The 19,533-nt window shown below is 37.5% G+C and overlaps 1 protein-coding gene across 1 annotated transcript in view; it reads left to right on the top strand.

Annotated features, from left to right (window-relative positions):
- Positions 1-19,533, top strand: part of kif5ab (kinesin family member 5A, b) — a 65,657-nt gene that overhangs the window by 25,812 nt on the left and 20,312 nt on the right. The window contains exons 3-13 of the mRNA XM_062997469.1: positions 1,524-1,597; positions 1,700-1,804; positions 3,085-3,133; positions 4,137-4,192; positions 9,108-9,195; positions 10,220-10,344; positions 12,580-12,684; positions 12,829-12,977; positions 15,421-15,569; positions 16,288-16,448; positions 18,175-18,243. Coding sequence (XP_062853539.1) covers positions 1,524-1,597; positions 1,700-1,804; positions 3,085-3,133; positions 4,137-4,192; positions 9,108-9,195; positions 10,220-10,344; positions 12,580-12,684; positions 12,829-12,977; positions 15,421-15,569; positions 16,288-16,448; positions 18,175-18,243 — 1,130 coding nt within the window. The remainder of the gene's footprint in view (positions 1-1,523; positions 1,598-1,699; positions 1,805-3,084; positions 3,134-4,136; positions 4,193-9,107; positions 9,196-10,219; positions 10,345-12,579; positions 12,685-12,828; positions 12,978-15,420; positions 15,570-16,287; positions 16,449-18,174; positions 18,244-19,533) is intronic.

The raw sequence follows: 19,533 nt of genomic DNA on the forward strand, positions 1-19,533 counted from the left end.
ACTGTCACCTCCCAACAAGAAGGCCCTGGGTTTAAATCCCAGATGGAGCATTTTGGATCCTTTCTGTGTACATATTCATATATTTTCTCCTGGAGCTTCGGTTTCCTCCCACAGTCCAAAGATGTGCAAATGAGGTGAATTGGAGATACTAAATTGTCCATGACTGTGTTTGACATTAAACTTGTGAATTGATGAAATTTGTGTAATGAGTAACTATCGTCATTATCGTCAGTAACTATCGTCATTAATGTAACCAAAGTGTGTAAAACATGACGGTAAAATCCTAATAAATAAATAATATTTGGTTATATATCCTTTACCTTTGTCAGATGCTTGTAGGATTCAGTAACAGTAAGTTTCTTGTATACTTAATATTTGTCACATCTGACCACAAACTCTCCCCCAGAATTTGTTTCCATCCATGTAATAAAGTCATGCTTTAAAGTGCTCATTTTGAAGCAGAGGCTTTTACCTTGTGCATCAGCCTGTAAGCTTATAGTGATTTAAAATGTGCTTGACTGTGGATAGTCATGTGTCCAGCAGCTTGTAATTTATAGCTGACCTGTATTTGGTGGTTCTTGGATTACATCTGACCATCCTAACAACTTTTCTGTCAGCATAAAGTGTAAAGTTGAAGTTACCAGCCTCAAAATCACAAGGTAAATGACATCATATAAGTTAAACGCAATAACATTACATTTTCAGCATTTAGCAGATGCTTTTATCCAAAGTGACTTACAGTACTGTGACAGAATACAGTAATTAAGGGTTAAGGGCCTTGCTCAAGGGACCAACCTGACAGTGGTGAGGCTTGTGACCTACTATGTCCAATATCTTGACGACTAGGCTACAACCGCCTTAAATTAAATACATAAGCTACGTTGCTACATGTATAATTTTGACCCAACATATTTTCATATTTTTTGAAACCCCTGAAAAAATAATTGTTACCGAAATTACAAGGAAAATCACACAAACATTGGGAGAACATGGTAAACTCCTTACAGACAGTGACAGGAGGTGATGATCAAGTTAAATAAAGTTTTAAGAGAAGTAACAAAAAACAGATTCTTTTTTTTGATTGTGTTTTACAAAACGTTCCAACTTTTCTGGAAATGGGGTTTGTAAAATTAGGTAATAGTAGGTTCCTGAATCACAAGTGCAATTCAAGATGGACAGAACAGAAAAGGAGCTGCTGAACCACATTAAGTTCCATAAGTTACGTTATGTCGGGCATGTAATGAGGCCCCCACATGACAACATTGAAGGCAGTTTTATGACAGGACATGTGAAAGGATTTAGTAGATGAGGAAGACCTAGAATAAGCTGGATTGACATCACAACATGGATTACATTATCAGGGGCTAGTCTGCTACAAATGTCTCGAGACAGAGGGCAGTGGAGAAAGCTGACCCATCTGTGCAGAAAAGCACTGCAATACAATGATAGTGTAGTGAATTAAATGTGCATCAGTCATACAAATGGGAAATTTGTCAAAGATTATGTTTTTTTCTTTACTTTAGATGTGCTAGATGGATACAATGGCACCATATTTGCATATGGACAAACATCCTCTGGCAAAACCCACACCATGGAGGTAAAAAGTCAGCACATTTTGTAAACATATATTTTATGTTTTGAGCTTTCAGCATGGCTGGTAACCCTTTTATTCTGTTATTTTCCATATTTCTTTATTAAGGGAATGCTGCATGATCCAGACGGAATGGGCATTATTCCTAGGATTGCTGATGACATTTTCAACTATATCTTTGCCATGGATGAAAACCTGGAATTTCACATTAAGGTAATTGTAACACTTATTTTGTTAATTAAAGGTTATTCAAGTTTTATTTAATTTTATTTGTATTTATTTTTATTTCATCATTTAATAATACTGAGTACACTAGATGCCAAAGCAAGTGGCCAAAGTGGTGTAAAGCACATTAACATTGGACTAACTAATCTTTATATTGCTCAAGTATGTGTAAAGATGGTCGTCGAGGTGTTTGATTTCTTTCAGATATCTTAACATCCTGTGCATAAGCACATGAAAAGTTGCCTTTACAACTTTTGGTGGAAACGGCCTAGCCAAAAAAATCCAAAGCACAGTGAGAGGCACCCTCTCTAAATGTAGGAACACTTGAGAGCCCTTTCTTAGATATGTGGAGCACCTGTATTACCATATTTCTTTTAGTTTTTCATGCTCTTCTAAATTGTAGTGTATATTTTACTATATTTTCTTTTAGTTTTCATGTTCTTAATTTTTTATCTCTCTTGTTTTAATTTCATATTTCCTAAATTGTAGGTTATACTTTACAATATTTTCTTTTAATTTTTCATGTCCTTAATTTTTTTATCTCTCTTGTTTGAATTTCATGTTCTTAATTGTAACTAAATGTTTGCAAGAAGTCTTTCTGAGGTTTTAGATCTCAGGAATGTTTTAATGCTTTTAATTAATTTTTTCTTCCTTATGTAAAGCACTTTGAATTGCCACTGTGTATGAAAGGTGCTATACAAATAAACTTGCCTTGCCTGTAGTCCATTAGTTACACAAAGTGACTTCTTAATCCTTTTGTCTAGCCTCTACCTGCATTAGATATGTTGTAGATGCAGCTATTTACTTTTTATCCTTTGTTAATTATCAGGGTGTTATTGTTTGAGGTAATATACAGGGGTGGCATTAATATGAAACAGGCCAGTGTTCTGTGTGTACCTAGTTATCTTGCATTTAATTGTTTAATTCTCAGGAAAATGTAGCCACATTGCATACTTATATTTACGCTTAAATGTTCTCGTCTTATTGTACAAGACATTTTTAATTGCTGTAATATGTAAACTGAATCATTATTTTTGTATTGTCTGAAAAAGCTAATAAATAAAACTGAAAAATAATAAATGAGATTTTTATTGTAACATTAGCATCACTATTACCATGGCAACACATCAGTGTGCTTTTGTTTTTTCCTGTGTTTTTTCATGCCCTGTTACTTCCCCTTATATATAACTGGCTGTCCACAGTTTACAATGTCTTATTGTTTTTATGCGCCATATAACTAAAATTATCCCCAATTTTCTTCTCTACAGGTTTCCTATTTTGAAATCTACATGGATAAAATTCGAGACCTGCTTGATGGTGAGAAAAAAATTTTGAAGACACATTCGAGTGGGAGTAAGAGGGGGGTGTTTAAAATTATGGTCAGAACGTTGACATAATGTGTTGTGACAGAATAAAACACAGAGGCAGCCAGGCAGTCTTGAAATTATTTTAGACAAGTAAAAAGAGAGAAAGAGAGAATTCTACAGAGGCTTACACTATTTGGCCAAAGGTTTGTTGTAATCTGACTTGTAGGTATCCCAAAGAAAAACTACTGGCATGTCATAGCTATTACAGTCTCTGTTCTTCTTGAAACGTTTTTCACAAGCTTTTGGAGTGTGTCTGCATTAGATTATGCCTATTCAGTGGCAAAGACCAGGCAATTACCATTTCGATTAATCCCACAGTGGTTCAATGTGGTTATGGCCAGGGCACCATGCAGTCCAGTGAAGTACCTCTACACCAAACTTGTCTTGTTGGACCTTGCTTTGTGAGAACAGGCACAGTCATGTTGGAACAGAAAAATGCCTTTCTTAAATCGTTGCCCCAACAATAAAAAGCATATTATTTATTTTATGTCACTAATTTTAAACATTTGTTATCGACTGTTGAGCTAAAACACCAAAACTCAGTGATACTCTGTAGTATATGGGAAAACCCTGAGACAGAGACAGACACTAGAAATCAAAATGTTAATTTTATCCCCGTCTGTCCTGAATCCTGCAGAACACTGGAGTTTGATAAATATTTGTGTTGACAGCGTGACAGTTAGGTAGATTGTGTAGATTTATCATCGGTCTCCAATATTAAAAATTTATCCAAGGAATGTATTCCGTTACACTGAAGCCTGATTATGCCTTGTTGTCTCCTGCTTTTCTGTCACCTTGTTGTTTGTTTAAAAGATGTCCTTCCTTTTCTCTGAAAAGTTATTCTCATTTTCTGCACCTGCTTTATTATTTCTTATTAATTAGCAGTTGTATTGTCCTGAAAGTCTCAGGGAGACATTCTGAGAATGGTAACAATTTAATTGTCTTTATTTCAGTGAGCAAAACCAACTTGTCAGTGCATGAGGATAAGAACAGAGTCCCATATGTCAAGGTAAGATATAAAGAATAAGAGCTGATGTTGCTTGACTGTGTTGCATTAAAGTTGTATGTTATGTAATAATGAAAACAACATAGAGAGAGAGAGCTGAGTTAGATGCAGTGCCCTTTCACTGAATTCCTTTCTCAGGGTGCCAAATAGAGTTAAATTATTGTGTCTAATTACCGAACGGGACAAAGGCAGAGGAAGAAGAAGATATATATATATATATATATATATGTATGTATATATGTGTGATGTGCCATGCATTTTACTTTCTTGTTTGTTTGTTTGGTGGATGTAAAGATGAATTATTTGTAAGGCCCTACCTAATTGAGTAATGAGCTGTTTCCTGTAATATGCTGTTTTGTAATATGCAATTTGCTGCGAAATTTTACATTTGAGGTTTGTGTTCAGTGATTTAACATTTTCATGAGTTTAGCATTCAAGTGCCTCACATTTACTGGTTAATTTGCCTTATGAGGCGGTCCTAGTGTTACCCAGCGTCAATAGAGTTTGCTGAGTTTATAAAGAAAGAAATTAACTATACATACTATCGGGAGCATAATACTTTACTGGCTTGTTCTTTTGAGGTGCAGCACAGACTACAGAGAGATGATCACATGTGTAGAGAAGCACACTTTTCCATTGACTATGGAAACTCCAAAGGGACAGAATGCACGCAATGCGTAAACACATACATCAAACATTGTCAGCACACTACACCACAGAAAGGTCTGTTACACTAGCAATCCTACGGCAATTTAGTTATTCAAATTGGTTATGTCCAAGATGTTGAAGTGTAAAGCAGCTAAAAACACTACTAGGGTAACTGAAAACTCCCAACCAATTCTGTGGAAGCAGAGAAGAGTGTTTCGTATTTGACACGGAGCCTTGAACTGTCGCTTGTTGATATAGGTTTACATTCAACTTTTAAATTAGGCTGTGCTGTGTATTGTAGCTTCCATTTATTCTATCATTCAATTTATGAGTGTAATTAAATTACTGCTATTAATTGTGGCACTTTTCTTAAAAAATCTGTGAAATCTGTGATTTTTGAAATACGAGGTCTGTGAAATAAAGCACATTTAGTAGAGCCCTGGTTATTTGAGTTATCTTGCTCTTTCTCTCAGTCTGTGTGTACGCTCTAGAGACTGATTTGTGGAGAAACCACAGGACTTATCAGCAGTTTCTGACATTTCTGCTCAAAGCAGCCCATCTGGCACCAATAATCTATCCTCTTACAGTGAAAGTTAATTAATTCCAGTTCTTGACCAGTGTTTTTATGGTTTTGGGCATTGCTCTTTCACATGAATGGCAGATGATGAACAAAATAAACAGATGTACAGGTATTCCTATTAAAGTGTCTGGGAGTGTTATTTCTACTGCTCAGTTTGTAGTCAGTAAAAGACATTTCACTTGGAGAAATGGCTGCAAATTTGACTGATTTAGAAATAGAGAGGCAGCCATTTGTGCAATGTTATCTTCTAAAGTGCCCAGGTGGCGCAGTGGGATATTCCGATAGCACACCAGCACCAAGATTCTTAACTCCTCGGTTTGAATCTCGGTGTTACCACCGGCCTGCTAGGCACCATCTGGTGGGCATAATTGGCAGTGCCTGTGGCAGATACTAATTGGCCACTGTATCTGCAGGGTGGGGGCGGGACTATGTGTGGGTGGGTGGGTCTTCATATGCTGTATAAGGACCCTGATTAACTGAAAAGATGCCAGTGCAGAATGCAGGGACGAGAAGAGGAGGGCTGTACACGTGTCGGAAGAGGCGTGTACAGCGACGTGCTCTCCTCAGATGCAATCGGGAATCTCTCAGCAGCGGAAGACAAACTGAGTGCGGGAGGAAAATGGGAGAAAGTGCATATCAAAGAAGAAAATGCTTCTAGGAATGGTAGTCACTTAATGTATATATAATCACCTATAAATCACTCAGAGACTCATAAAAAGTAGAAAATAAACCACCAGCTGATACACAAAGACCCTTGAGTTACGAAGTGTTTACTATAAGAACATTTTGGGTTACGAGTGATCTTTTTCAACTTAATGTACGAACAAATTTCGGATTACGAACCGAAATTCGTGAAACACGTGACGTCACGAACAAGTTGACTCTGAGCATCTCTCTCTCTCTCTCTCTCTCTCTCATATATATACAGTGTATCACAAAAGTGAGTACACCCCTCACATTTCTGCAGATATTTAAGTATATCTTTTCATGGGACAACACTGACAAAATGACACTTTGACACAATGAAAAGTAGTCTGTGTGCAGCTTATATAACAGTGTAAATTTATTCTTCCCTCAAAATAACTCAATATACAGCCATTAATGTCTAAACCACCGGCAACAAAAGTGAGTACACCCCTTAGTGAAAGTTCCTGAAGTGTCAATATTTTGTGTGGCCACCATTATTTCCCAGAACTGCCTTAACTCTCCTGGGCATGGAGTTTACCAGAGCTTCACAGGTTGCCACTGGAATGCTTTTCCACTCCTCCATGACGACATCACGGAGCTGGCGGATATTCGAGACTTTGCGCTCCTCCACCTTCCGCTTGAGGATGCCCCAAAGATGTTCTATTGGGTTTAGGTCTGGAGACATGCTTGGCCAGTCCATCACCTTTACCCTCAGCCTCTTCAATAAAGCAGTGGTCGTATTAGAGGTGTGTTTGGGGTCATTATCATGCTGGAACACTGCCCTGCGACCCAGTTTCCGGAGGGAGGGGATCATGCTCTGCTTCAGTATTTCACAGTACATATTGGAGTTCATGTGTCCCTCAATGAAATGTAACTCCCCAACACCTGCTGCACTCATGCAGCCCCAGACCATGGCATTCCCACCACCATGCTTGACTGTAGGCATGACACACTTATCTTTGTACTCCTCACCTGATTGCTGCCACACATGCTTGAGACCATCTGAACCAAACAAATTATTCTTGGTCTCATCAGACCATAGGACATGGTTCCAGTAATCCGTGTCCTTTGTTGACATGTCTTCAGCAAACTGTTTGCGGGCTTTCTTGTGTAGAGACTTCAGAAGAGGCTTCCTTCTGGGGTGACAGCCATGCAGACCAATTTGATGTAGTGTGCGGCGTATGGTCTGAGCACTGACAGGCTGACCCCCCACCTTTTCAATCTCTGCAGCAATGCTGACAGCACTCCTGCGCCTATCTTTCAAAGACAGCAGTTGGATGTGACGCTGAGCACGTGCACTCAGCTTCTTTGGACGACCAACGCGAGGTCTGTTCTGAGTGGACCCTGCTCTTTTAAAACGCTGGATGATCTTGGCCACTGTGCTGCAGCTCAGTTTCAGGGTGTTGGCAATCTTCTTGTAGCCTTGGCCATCTTCATGTAGCGCAACAATTCGTCTTTTAAGATCCTCAGACAGTTCTTTGCCATGAGGTGCCATGTTGGAACTTTCAGTGACCAGTATGAGAGAGTGTGAGAGCTGTACTACTAAATTGAACACACCTGCTCCCTATGCACACCTGAGACCTAGTAACACTAACAAATCACATGACATTTTGGAGGGAAAATTACAAGCAGTGCTCAATTTGGTGTAGTCTCTTAGGGGTGTACTCACTTTTGTTGCCGGTGGTTTAGACATTAATGGCTGTATATTGAGTTATTTTGAGGGAAGAATAAATGTACACTGTTATATAAGCTGCACACAGACTACTTTTCATTGTGTCAAAGTGTCATTTTGTCAGTGTTGTCCCATGAAAAGATATACTTAAATATCTGCAGAAATGTGAGGGGTGTACTCACTTTTGTGATACACTGTATATATATATATATATATATATATATATACAGTGAGTAAACATTCGGACAGCGGACGGTGTTTTCTTTATATTTTGTAAAATTCAATACTAAAATGTCCCCAAATAAGGTGCTGAGAAAGCGTAGCGGTGAGAAAATGAATCTATTACTATTTGTTGTTGTATAATTACTCCTGCCAGTAGGTGTCACTGTGTATCAGACAGAGGGGACAGTGAGTAAGAGAGAAGAAGGAAGTAAAGTATTCTTTCTTTCGTGCAATTACACCTACAAAATACAACACTATTGAAATAAAGAGGGAAATAATAGAGAAATATGAGAGTTATTGTGTTTCTGGTAGATAAATTTTATAAAAAAAGAAGGAAATGTATTATGGTGTATGGTACAGCACACATACTGTACTGAAAAGTTATGTGTGTTTTTTATGTACAGTACAGTACTACTGTGTATTGTTGTTTATTATTGTTTATTACAGTAATGTCTATTCTATAATTTAAGATTAAGGGAAAATATACTTGTATTTATAACAAAAAAGACCATTTAAGACATTAGAAAGGTTAGGTAAGGGGGGGTTTGGGAGGTCTGGCATGGATTAATTCTATTTTTATTTCTCATGGGAAAAATAGGTTTAACTAACGAACATTTTGACTTAAGAACAGCCCTTCAGAACCAATTACATTCGTAAGTCAAGGGTCTACTGTATATTGAACCTGGGTTTTGTATAAACTGGGCTATAAAAATGAGTAATTTTAAGCAGAAGCTAATGTTTCTTATGTTGTCCCATTTGTTGAGATAAGACTGAATGAGAGATGCTCTGCCATTTTAAATTGAAGTTACTTTTGTATAATAATAAAAACAACAAGCTTTGCTGTGTTAAGTCAGATATATTGCCTATAAACAGACATATATTGTAAGACTGCAAATGTCTCTTCTGCAGATGAAACGCTCGAGCAGTGTGAACAAAGATAAATGTACAAAGTCTACAGCTGTCAGATACAGTCTACTCACTACTGTTCGGTTGTAAAGAAATTCATTGTCAAGTAGAACTTATCACTCAGACCTCTGTTAATGTTTGTACGATTGTGCATTTGTATGTGTGTGTGCATGTGTGTCTGTGTGTGTATTGGTGTGAGACAGGGCTGTACAGAGCGCTTTGTTTCCAGTCCCGATGAAATGATGGATGTGATAGATGAAGGGAAATCTAACCGCCATGTCGCAGTAACCAGTAAGTGTTCCATCATGAACATCCTGTCAGCTAACATAGATCTTCATATACACTACATGACCAAAATTATATGGACAACATTTGTAAAAAGTGGGTAGTCTATTTTAGCCACACCTATCAGTTTCATAAAATCAAGCAATTAGTCGTGCAGACAAACGCTGGATGTGTAATAGGTTGTAATAAAAAGCTCGTTAAATTTTAGATGGCACTATAGTAGAATGTCAGTTCACCAAATGTCTGCCCTGCTAGCTACACAAACCAGATTTGAATGCTTTTGTAAAGAGGAAACATTAAGTAGCAACAACAGTTTAGCTCCAAGGCTGTAAGTTACTTACTTACAAAATGTGAGCAAAAGATCGAAGGCAGTAAGCATGTAAAGTACTTTCTTTTCAGCGCTACTGAATATCAAACTGCCTTCAAAAAACATAAGCCTTAAAACTGTTTGTCAAAAGTGTTATGAATTGGGTTTTTATTCCTAAGCAAGTCTCATACACATATAATGTGTATGCACAATGCCAAGTGCTGTCTGGAAAAGTGTAAAGCAAACATTTATTGGACTTTGAAACAATGAAAATAAATATTATGGAGAAATATGTCACCCATCTCTGCCAGGCAACCTGATATAATAAGAGGCCTGATGTATAGAGCCAACTATACATTTTGCTGAAAGAAAAAATAATGATCTATGGATCTTAAGTTCTGTTAAAGGGAATTAAACATATCAAACATACAATGTATTTCTATAGTGAACTTGTCCTCAAAGCTTCATGGTAACCGTCTTTCTGCATGATGGCCTATGTGAATGAAAAAAGTAACCACAAGTAACAGTCATGTTTGTATTAAAATGCCTTACAACACTGATGGAAGCAACAATAGACATGTGGGATAGACATTCTGGGAATTCCCATGGTTTTGGAATGAAATGCAAGCATATAGCATTATATTCAGGTGGCCATGTAGTAAACTTTGACATCAGTCAGTTTTTACTTCATGATTAGTAATTTCATGTAATCTGCTATTTCAGATATGAATGAGTACAGTTCTAGGAGCCACAGCATATTCCTCATAAATATCAAAAAAGAACATGTGGAGACAGAACAAAAACTTTGTGGCAAACTCTACCTAGTAGACTTAGCTGGGAGTGAAAAGGTAAGATTATCTTTAGCATTGTGGTGTCACATTTATAAACAAGGAATGAGTCAAAACATCAGGACAATCCACCTAATGTGTTCAACCTTTCAGCCAACCTTTCTCCATTTCTATAAGGACTATTTTCCATGCTTGCTTACCCATTGAAGGTTCTTTCAGCAGAGGACAGGAGTTAGCATAGGCACTTTGGCTGTAACACAGACACAGAATAGTCTGACCTTTCAGAAGTGGGGCTTTGCAACCTTTAGGTTACTAGTCCAGTACCTTAACCACTAGGCCACAACTGTCCCATTGCTGCACCCATTGTTGATTCGGATTTAATTCAACCAAGTAGTCTAATTCAACCCAGTAGTCTTTTCATAACGATTAGTCACACAGGTCTTTATGCCATCATATCTGCTACATTTCATTTCATCACCCCAACAATTAATATATCCCTGATCATGACATATACAATTGTTTTAAAAAACACAATGCCATGTGGATTTGTGGGGGTGGTTCTAATGTTTTGACTCATTATTATGTGTGTTTTTGTAGTAGTGCTACTGTAAAAATGCTTCTACTGTGCACTGAATTTCATACAATGTTTTCATTACAAAACATATAAATAGCCTAACAATTTAAGTGAAAAGTTAAAAATTACATTTTAAAATGTGTTAGTATTTGGTCTGTTTGCTCTTTTACTGTATTGACAGCATGCACCCAAGCTGACATGGACGCCATGAAAATCTAAAATTACATCGTATCCCACCATGATTTCACCATATTCAATAGAGCAGTCTGTGTTGTTTCTGAATGCTTGGCTTTTGATGTCTTTAATTGCCCCATAAATGATCAATAGGGTTTAGGACTAGACAGTCAATACTGCTTGATTTTCTTTGGTCTTTAAGTAAGTGTGGCAAAACTCTGATGCAAAAAATAATTTTTTTACTAGTGGTCTCAGACTTATAAGCTTTATACCCCTATTTATTATACTGTATTTATATTATTATTTTATATTATTTATTTTGTATAAAATTATTATAATAATTATAAAATTATTTTATTTATTTAATTTGTATTATTCTATTTTATTATATTTATTTATGTACCCCTTTTAGTAAATTTGAAGTGTAAAGGTGGTGCAATTGATAAGGCAGGTATTTTGTATGTGTAGTACCTAGTACAGCTCTTGTATACAAATCCCTTCACTCGCAATTTAAAGAAAGTGCAAAACAAATTAAACCCCCTAAATTGTAGGGTAAAATTTATTTTATGTGTTCAATAGGCATTTAGCACCAAGAAAACAATAAAAATAAGGACACTACTGGTTTGAAGTCAGCACAGCTTTTTTGTATGTTTCTGTTCTTCTGGGTACCTTGGTTTCTCCCACCTCCATTAAGCATTCCAGCAGCTGACTGCTCTAATATTCCCCTGGATGTAAGTGAATAAATGAATGGGTAGGAGAGTAATGCTTTGCTATATATCAGAACTCTTTTCAGAATGTGTTACTGCAGCAGACCCACCACAATGCCACCTCTGATCTGGTTAAAGCAGTTGCTAAATAAATAAATGAAAAAAAAAGTTCAATGCAAAATACAATAAATTATCCTGATAATAGTTAATGCTAATAGGATTCTAATATGCTACATGAGTCAAGTATTTGAAAAAAATCATAAAAACCAATTTTCTTTCATCAGAGCTGATATCTCAAACTCCTCAGTTTTAATCTAAGCTCTGCTACTGGTGGTCTGGGCGCCTTTACGCCTCTATACAATGATTGGCTCATCTGAGGGTGGGAATGCCAGAGGGGATTTTTCATAACTGCTGCAATTACGATTTCTGCTGGCTGATTAATTGTGCCTGCACTGAGATAAGGGCTAATGCAGATTAGACTCTTTGTATGCGATACTGTGCAACATATAAACTCACCTCGTGCAGGTGAAAGAAAGCAGTCAGCTACTGCACATGTTGGAGGGGGTGTGTTAGTCACAGCTCTGGTTAGTCAAGAGTGGAGGTCAGTAGCAGTAAAGGGAGCAAAATGCAATCAGGTGATTGGATACAACTAGATTGGGAGGAAAAACGGGGGAACGCATTAAAACCCATATTGCCTATGATCTAGGCTGATGTATCATTTGTCTTTACATTGACAATAGTGATGCCATGTCATAATATAACTATGTAATCTCTTCAGCACCTTGCACCCATATGTCACACTATAAATGCGTCTCATCCTGCTGTCTTGCTTTCTTCAAGGTAAGTAAAACAGGAGCTGAGGGGTCAGTCCTGGATGAGGCGAAAAACATCAACAAATCTCTGTCTGCACTGGGAAACGTGATATCAGCTCTGGCAGAGGGAACGGTGAGCTCAGCAACATAAACCAAAAAAGTCTCAATAAATCAATAAATTCATTTCTCAGTACACTGCACTAATATCGTGAACAAGACCACTCTAAACTCTAACATGGTTTTAAATGGCCTTTCTTTCTGACCCCTATGTGAGCAGAAAACCCATGTGCCATACCGGGACAGTAAGATGACAAGAATCCTCCAAGACTCATTAGGAGGAAACTGCAGAACTACAATGTTTATCTGCTGCAGTCCTTCTTCTTTCAATGAGGCTGAGACCAAATCTACACTCATGTTTGGACAGCGGTAACAGAACAGGGATTTTGAAAATGTGGCTTTGCAGTTAGCATATATTTGGTTTGGTTGAGTTATGTATACATATGATTATACTGTATATACAGTATATGTGTATATATATATATACAGTGCTCAGCATAAATGAGTACACCCCCTTTGAAAAGTAAGATTTTAATCAATATCTCACTGAACACAGGAACAATTTTCTAAATTTTGACAAGACTGAGTTTCATAGAACATTTCTTTAACCCATAACATAAAAGTAAGGTTAATAATATAACTTAGATTACAAAATATTCAGTTTTACTCAAATGAGTTGATGCAAAAATGAATACACCCCACATCAAAAAGTACTACATCTAGTATTTTATATGACCACTATGATTTTTATGGACAGCATTAAGTCTTCTAATCATGGAATGAACAAGTTGGCGACAAATTGCAACGTCTATCTTTTTCAATTCTTCAAGAACGACCTCTTTTAGAGCCTGGATGCTGGATGGAGAGTGATGCTCAACCTGTGTCTTCAGAATTCCCCATAGGTGTTTGATTGGGTTCAGATCAGGAGACATACTGATTCACTTACACCCTGTTCTTCTTCAGAAATGCAACAGTGGCCTTAGATGTGTGTTTTGGATCATTGTCATGTTGGAAAAGTGCATGACAACCAAGGGCATGAAGTGATGGTAGCATCTTGTCCTTCAATATAGAGCAGCACATCTGTGAATTCATGATACCATCGATGAAATGCAGCTCCCCAACACCAGCAGCACTCATGCAGCCCCACATAAGGACACTGCCACCACCATGTTTCACTGTAGGCACCATGCATTCTTCTTTGTACTCCTCACCTTTGCGACGCCATACAGTTTGGAAGCCATCAGTTCCAAAAACATTTATCTTGGTCTCATCACTCCAGAGTATAGAGTCCCAGTAGTCTTCATCTTTTTCAGCATGGGCCCTGGCAAATTCTAGGCGGGCTTTTTTGTGCATGGGCTTCAGGAGAGGCTTCCTTCGTGGATGATACCCATGCATGCCATTCTTCTGCAGTGTACGCTGTACTGTGTCATGGGAAAAAGTCACCCCAGTTTGCCTTTTTACCTCTTTAGCTAACTGCAGTGAACTTGCATGCCGATTTTCTTCAACACTTCTCATCAGAAGACGCTCCTGTTTGGGTGTTAACATCCGTGGATGGCCTGGACGTCTCTGTAAGATGGTTGCAGTTCCATCTTTGTTAAATTTTTGTATCACTTTTGCTACAGTATTCTGACTGATCAGTAAAGCTTTGCCGATCTTCTTGTAGCCTTCACCTTTCTTGTGTAAAGAAACAATTTTCTTTCTCAGGTCTTGTGACATTTCTCTTCCATGTGGTGCCACTGCTGACAGCATGAAATGGGATGGGGTTTTCTTTGTTAAGTAATGCCCTTTTAACTGTCAACTGTCTGCTGGACACCTGTTTAATGAATAATTAGACTCACATGTGGTTAAATTCATGTTAATTAGAATTTTGTAGTCTAAACTCCTAAGACTTTCATTGGGGTGTACTCATTTTTGCAACATGGTCTTGAATGAATTTGTTGAGAAAATAACTTTTTTGTGTGTACAAATGAACAAATCTTGTTTGCAATCAATGGCCCACATTTGTAGGAGTATTCTGTAGTATAGTACCCCATAGAAAATGTTGATTCTGTAAAGAAACTAAAGGTTTTCTGACAAATCTGTTGGGGTGTACTCATTTATGCTGAGCACTGTATATATGTATGTATATGTATATAGTTATGTTGCCCTAACAACATCTATTAGGTTCTACATCTATAAAACAAAAATAGTACATTATTAAATCCATCACTGATTTCTATTTAAATACTTTTTAAATGTTATAGTATTATACTACATACATTGTTTTCAATGTGTTGAAATGACCTGTTTAGTGGTATTTTGATGAAAAAGACACTGCTAATTAATGCAGTTTTACTCTTTAGATATTTTATATGAACCTGGTACATTTGTCTTTTCCTCAAAGGACTTTACTTGTTAATCTTGGTCCTTAAACTACTAAACAATTTGGCTGGTACAAAAACCTGCAGCCAAACCAGCCATCTGAGATAACAGAATTATATAATGTGCTCTTAGAAACTGGCTCAGCTGCAACAGTGAAATATATTTTGGAAACGGTATAATGGCTTTAAATGTTTACTGTGTATTAATATTATTTGTTCTTTTGGCACATTCTATTTTTTAATAGGGTGTAGGGTGTTACACAAATGGAAAAAAAAGTTAATATAATAGACAGATAAAAAAAAAACCTTCTCATTAAACAAACAAAATTGAGTAAAGTTTCAACCTTCATAATGCACTTACAGTTAAATGCACAAAATTTTGAAATGTCAATTCAAAACAACAAAATGTTTTTTTTAATTCAATCATACAAACACTCTACCCCACATTTTAGTGCTAAAACCATAAGGAATACAGCCTCTGTAAATCTGGAGCTGACAGCAGAGCAGTGGAAGAGGAAGTATGAAAAGGAGAAAGAGAAGACCAAGAGTTTGAAGGAAAGCATCCAGAAACTAGAGGCTGAGCTTAACCGCTGGCGTAATGGTGAGGCCTTTAGAAAGAATCATGTTTCTCATGTTTAGTACAGACACCAACGTCTCATTCTTTCAGTCTGAATAAAAATATGATCTTTTTGTATTTCCTAACAAGGCATTTTGCTTGCACTGTTGTGGACTAGTGTTTAAGTGTGTTTTGGGCATGTGTCCCCCAGTAGATAGATGACTGTAGTCTGTATCTATCTTGGGCTTTGTGGTATAGTCAGTTGTTTTGGTGGAAGTTAGCTAAACCTAACTCTTTCAAAACATGTAATAATCTAACAAATATAGCCTGTCTGTGATTTTTCAAGCCATGAACCTTAAGCACATGCAGATTCAATGCATAGGTTGCATTTCAATGCTGATACTGTACATGACAGGGAGCTTTTTAGATAGACAGAATGTTATTGTCAGGGAAGTGAAGATGGCTCCATGTTCTGATTGGTTATTAGTATAGTAATGTAATCATAATTAATAGTAGTCATTAATAGTAGTATCATAGATGTAGTTTATGAGGTGGAGCAGGGTGGTGTTACCTAAAGGTGCTGTATGTTTGCGTAATGGTATTATTTTGTCTATGGAGCAGGGTGGTGCATGTACGTAGTATCTCTGCTGCAGGTGATATGGTGTGTGTATGTGTAATGGCAGTATTTCTGTTGTACATGCAGTAGTACCTGTGGTGGGACAGTATGATGTGTGTATTTGTAATAGCAGTGTTCCTGTTGTAGGTGAGGCAGTACCTAAGGTGGAGCAGGATGGTGCATGTGTTGAGGAATGTGAAGACGCTGCTTTAGATGACACCAGCAATGACAGCAATCATTCATCTTCCAACCCTGTCACGGTCAGTGAGGAGGAGCTACACAAACTCTACAAACAGCTGGATAACAAGGTGAAGAAAATTGTGAACACATACTGTATGTGTTCTAGATAAAGAACAAGCAACCAATTTGCATGGAAATATTTATGACCTGAGCCTCTGAATGATTTTACTGTCTATGATATGTGAGTTTATGAAATAACTCCGGCTCTCATTTTGATTGTGATTACAGAGTGAAATATTGAAAGTGAGAGTGAAATATTGACCCCTGGTATGTGATAAATGAATGTGCAAATGAAATTCCTAAGCAGATTTGAGTTGGCACAGATGAGTTTTATTATTTGTTATAAAAAAATATGATTTTTAGCATTGATGGGCTTCATGCAATATGCATTAACTCACTTCAATCATTGAATCTCTCTCATCCAATCATATTTACCCCTTACCAACCCTAGCCATGCCAGTTAGCAGCTGCATTTTCTGACTTGGATTTTGACTAATCCTGCACTCATCCACAGGATCCACAGGACTGGTCCTAGCCATCTGGTATCCTAGGCTAGATAAACCCTGTCGTTCCTCTGAAAACATCATTTAGCCAGATCTGGACTACCAAATTAAGAAATCAATATATACTATCATGTCTACATTTTTAAAGCTCTATAAAATGCTGACTTATACATTATAAATAACTTGAACTATTGAAATAAGATCTATGTCTGAAGTAACTGAATATGTTGATTTGATATAAATAAAGCAAAACATTATAATTACAAAATATAAACTTCACATTTGAGAATGATCCACCACCCAAATAATACCTGCTCTGTAGTGGTCCAGTGGGGGTCCTGGCCATTGAAGAACAGAGTAAAAGCAGGCTAACAAAGCATGCAGAGAAACAGATGGACTACAGTCAGTAATTGTAGAACTACACAGTGCTTCTATATGGTAAGTGGAGCTGATGAAATGGACAGGAAATGTAGAAACAAGGAGGTGGTTTTAATGTTATGGCTGATCAGTGTATGTTAACAGAATAATAACACCCCCTTTTGCATGCCACACTAAGTGGACATTTTTACTGCATATGCCCAGCCCTGCTAACCCATCTAATAAAAAATAATGCCACAATAATGCCTGAGTACATTAAATATGCAAGAATAGTTATGTTGCCTTAACAACATGTCCGCATTTAGTTTTGTTATTGTTTACATGCACGTCTTTTCTTAAGCCAAACTGAGGCATTTTTACATCCATAATAACATACTATTGTTTGTATAATAAGGTACTATTATAAGGTACCATAATTATATATTAGGTTCTACATCTATAACACAAAAACAGCAAACTATTAAATCATGACAACCATCACTGATTATTATTATATGTTGCCAATCTACTACATACATTGTTCTCAATGTGTTTAAATGACCTGTTTAGTGGTATTTTCATTAAAAAAGAGTTTTGACTGTGAATAGGGTAATTAATGTTGTTATTGTCTAGATGTCCTGCCTTAAAGTAAAATTATTATTCACTGAGCGTAATAGTCACTTCATTGCCTAGGAATCCAATCACATAGTCTGGTAATAAAGAACCCAGACAGTGAATCAATGTCTTCTGTCAACTTGCTGTATAGGAACTTTTGTTCTAATTCTAATTAATTCATACAAAAACATTATATAATCCAAGTGTGGCCTTGCAATAACAGTAAACCTCTTCAGATCTATTTTATTTCATCTTTTTGCTTGAATACACCGAATACCTTACTTTTTTCCTCTATTCACTGTACATCTTTCCACTGCAGGATGATGAGATTAACTTGCAGTGTCAGCTGGTGGAAAAGCTGAAGAAACAGATGCTGGATCAGGAGGAGGTGAAGAATTTTTATTCTGTTCTATTCTTTACTTGCTCTTCTAAGATCTCACTGTGGTTTCACTGTTCTCTTTGATTTGTTTTCACCTGCCTTTTAAACAGGTCATCCTGACAATGTGTGAAACGATGTAAGAACACAAATGAAAATGACTTGATTTTAACATTAAATATTAGGTGTAGCCACTAATATAAATCTTGCAACGGCAGTATTTTGCTTTCATTCAGACGCAAAATCAGGCACGATGTTAGGGCAGTCAGTCTTACAGTCAGTGTTCGAGTTCATTCCCAAAGCTTGTTAAGTACTTACACACAAACTGGGCATCCTATTTGTTGATGCACCCCCCAGTAAATCTGAGTCATTCTGGAAACTTCAAAAGTTGATGGGGGGGCAATGGAAACCATGAAAACCTCAGACCCCATGATTCCTTTCCAATCGAACTTCACAGTTAGCATTATTATTTATTATTTATCTACCAAATCCAGAATAATTTGTCAGACTTTTAAAAAGTACATGTAATTAGTGAGTCTTAGGAGTGCCATCTGCCAGCACTGAGTTTCTGAACTTCTCGGTTGGAAACTCGTTGTTGCCACCGGCCTGGCGGGCATAATTGGCAGTGCCTGCAGCAGATACTAATTGGCCACCGTATCTGCAGGGTGGGGGCTGGACTATGTGTGGGTGGGTGGGTCTTAATATGCTGTGTAAGGACTCTGATTTGCGGAAGAGACACCTGTGCAGAATGCAGGGGCGAGAAGAGGAGGGCTGTGCACATGTTGGAAGCGGCGTGTACAGCGATGTGCTCTCCTTGGATGCAATCTGGTATCTCTCAGCAGCGGAAGACAAAATTGAGTGCGCTAAATCGGGAGGAAAATGCATTAAAAAAAGGTATGCCATCTGCCTGGTTGACTGGTTGGACTGTCTGAGAGAAAAGTGGTAGAGGAATACAGAAGTCATAGCATGTTTTCTACAATTAGTCATTTCTACAGGAATCTAGGGTGGCATGATGCTACTCAGTGGGTCGCACTGTCACCTCACAGCAAGATCGTCCTGGGTTTGATTCCCAGGTAGAGCAGTTTGGGTCCTTTTTGTGTTCTTCCTGTGTCCATGTGGGTTTTCTCCAGATGCTCTGTTTTTTTCGCACAGTCCTAAAAGTCAGGTTAACTGGAGCTACTAAAATTTCCCTAGCTGTGAATGTGTGTGTGTGTGTGTGTGTATTTGCTCTGTGGTGGACTGGTGACCTGTCCAGAGTGTTTCCTGCTTTTCGCCCAGTAAATCAAATCCACCCTGAATAGG

Source organism: Trichomycterus rosablanca, chromosome 6 (assembly GCF_030014385.1).
Source record: "Trichomycterus rosablanca isolate fTriRos1 chromosome 6, fTriRos1.hap1, whole genome shotgun sequence".
In the NCBI taxonomy this organism is placed as follows: Eukaryota; Metazoa; Chordata; class Actinopteri; order Siluriformes; family Trichomycteridae; genus Trichomycterus; species Trichomycterus rosablanca.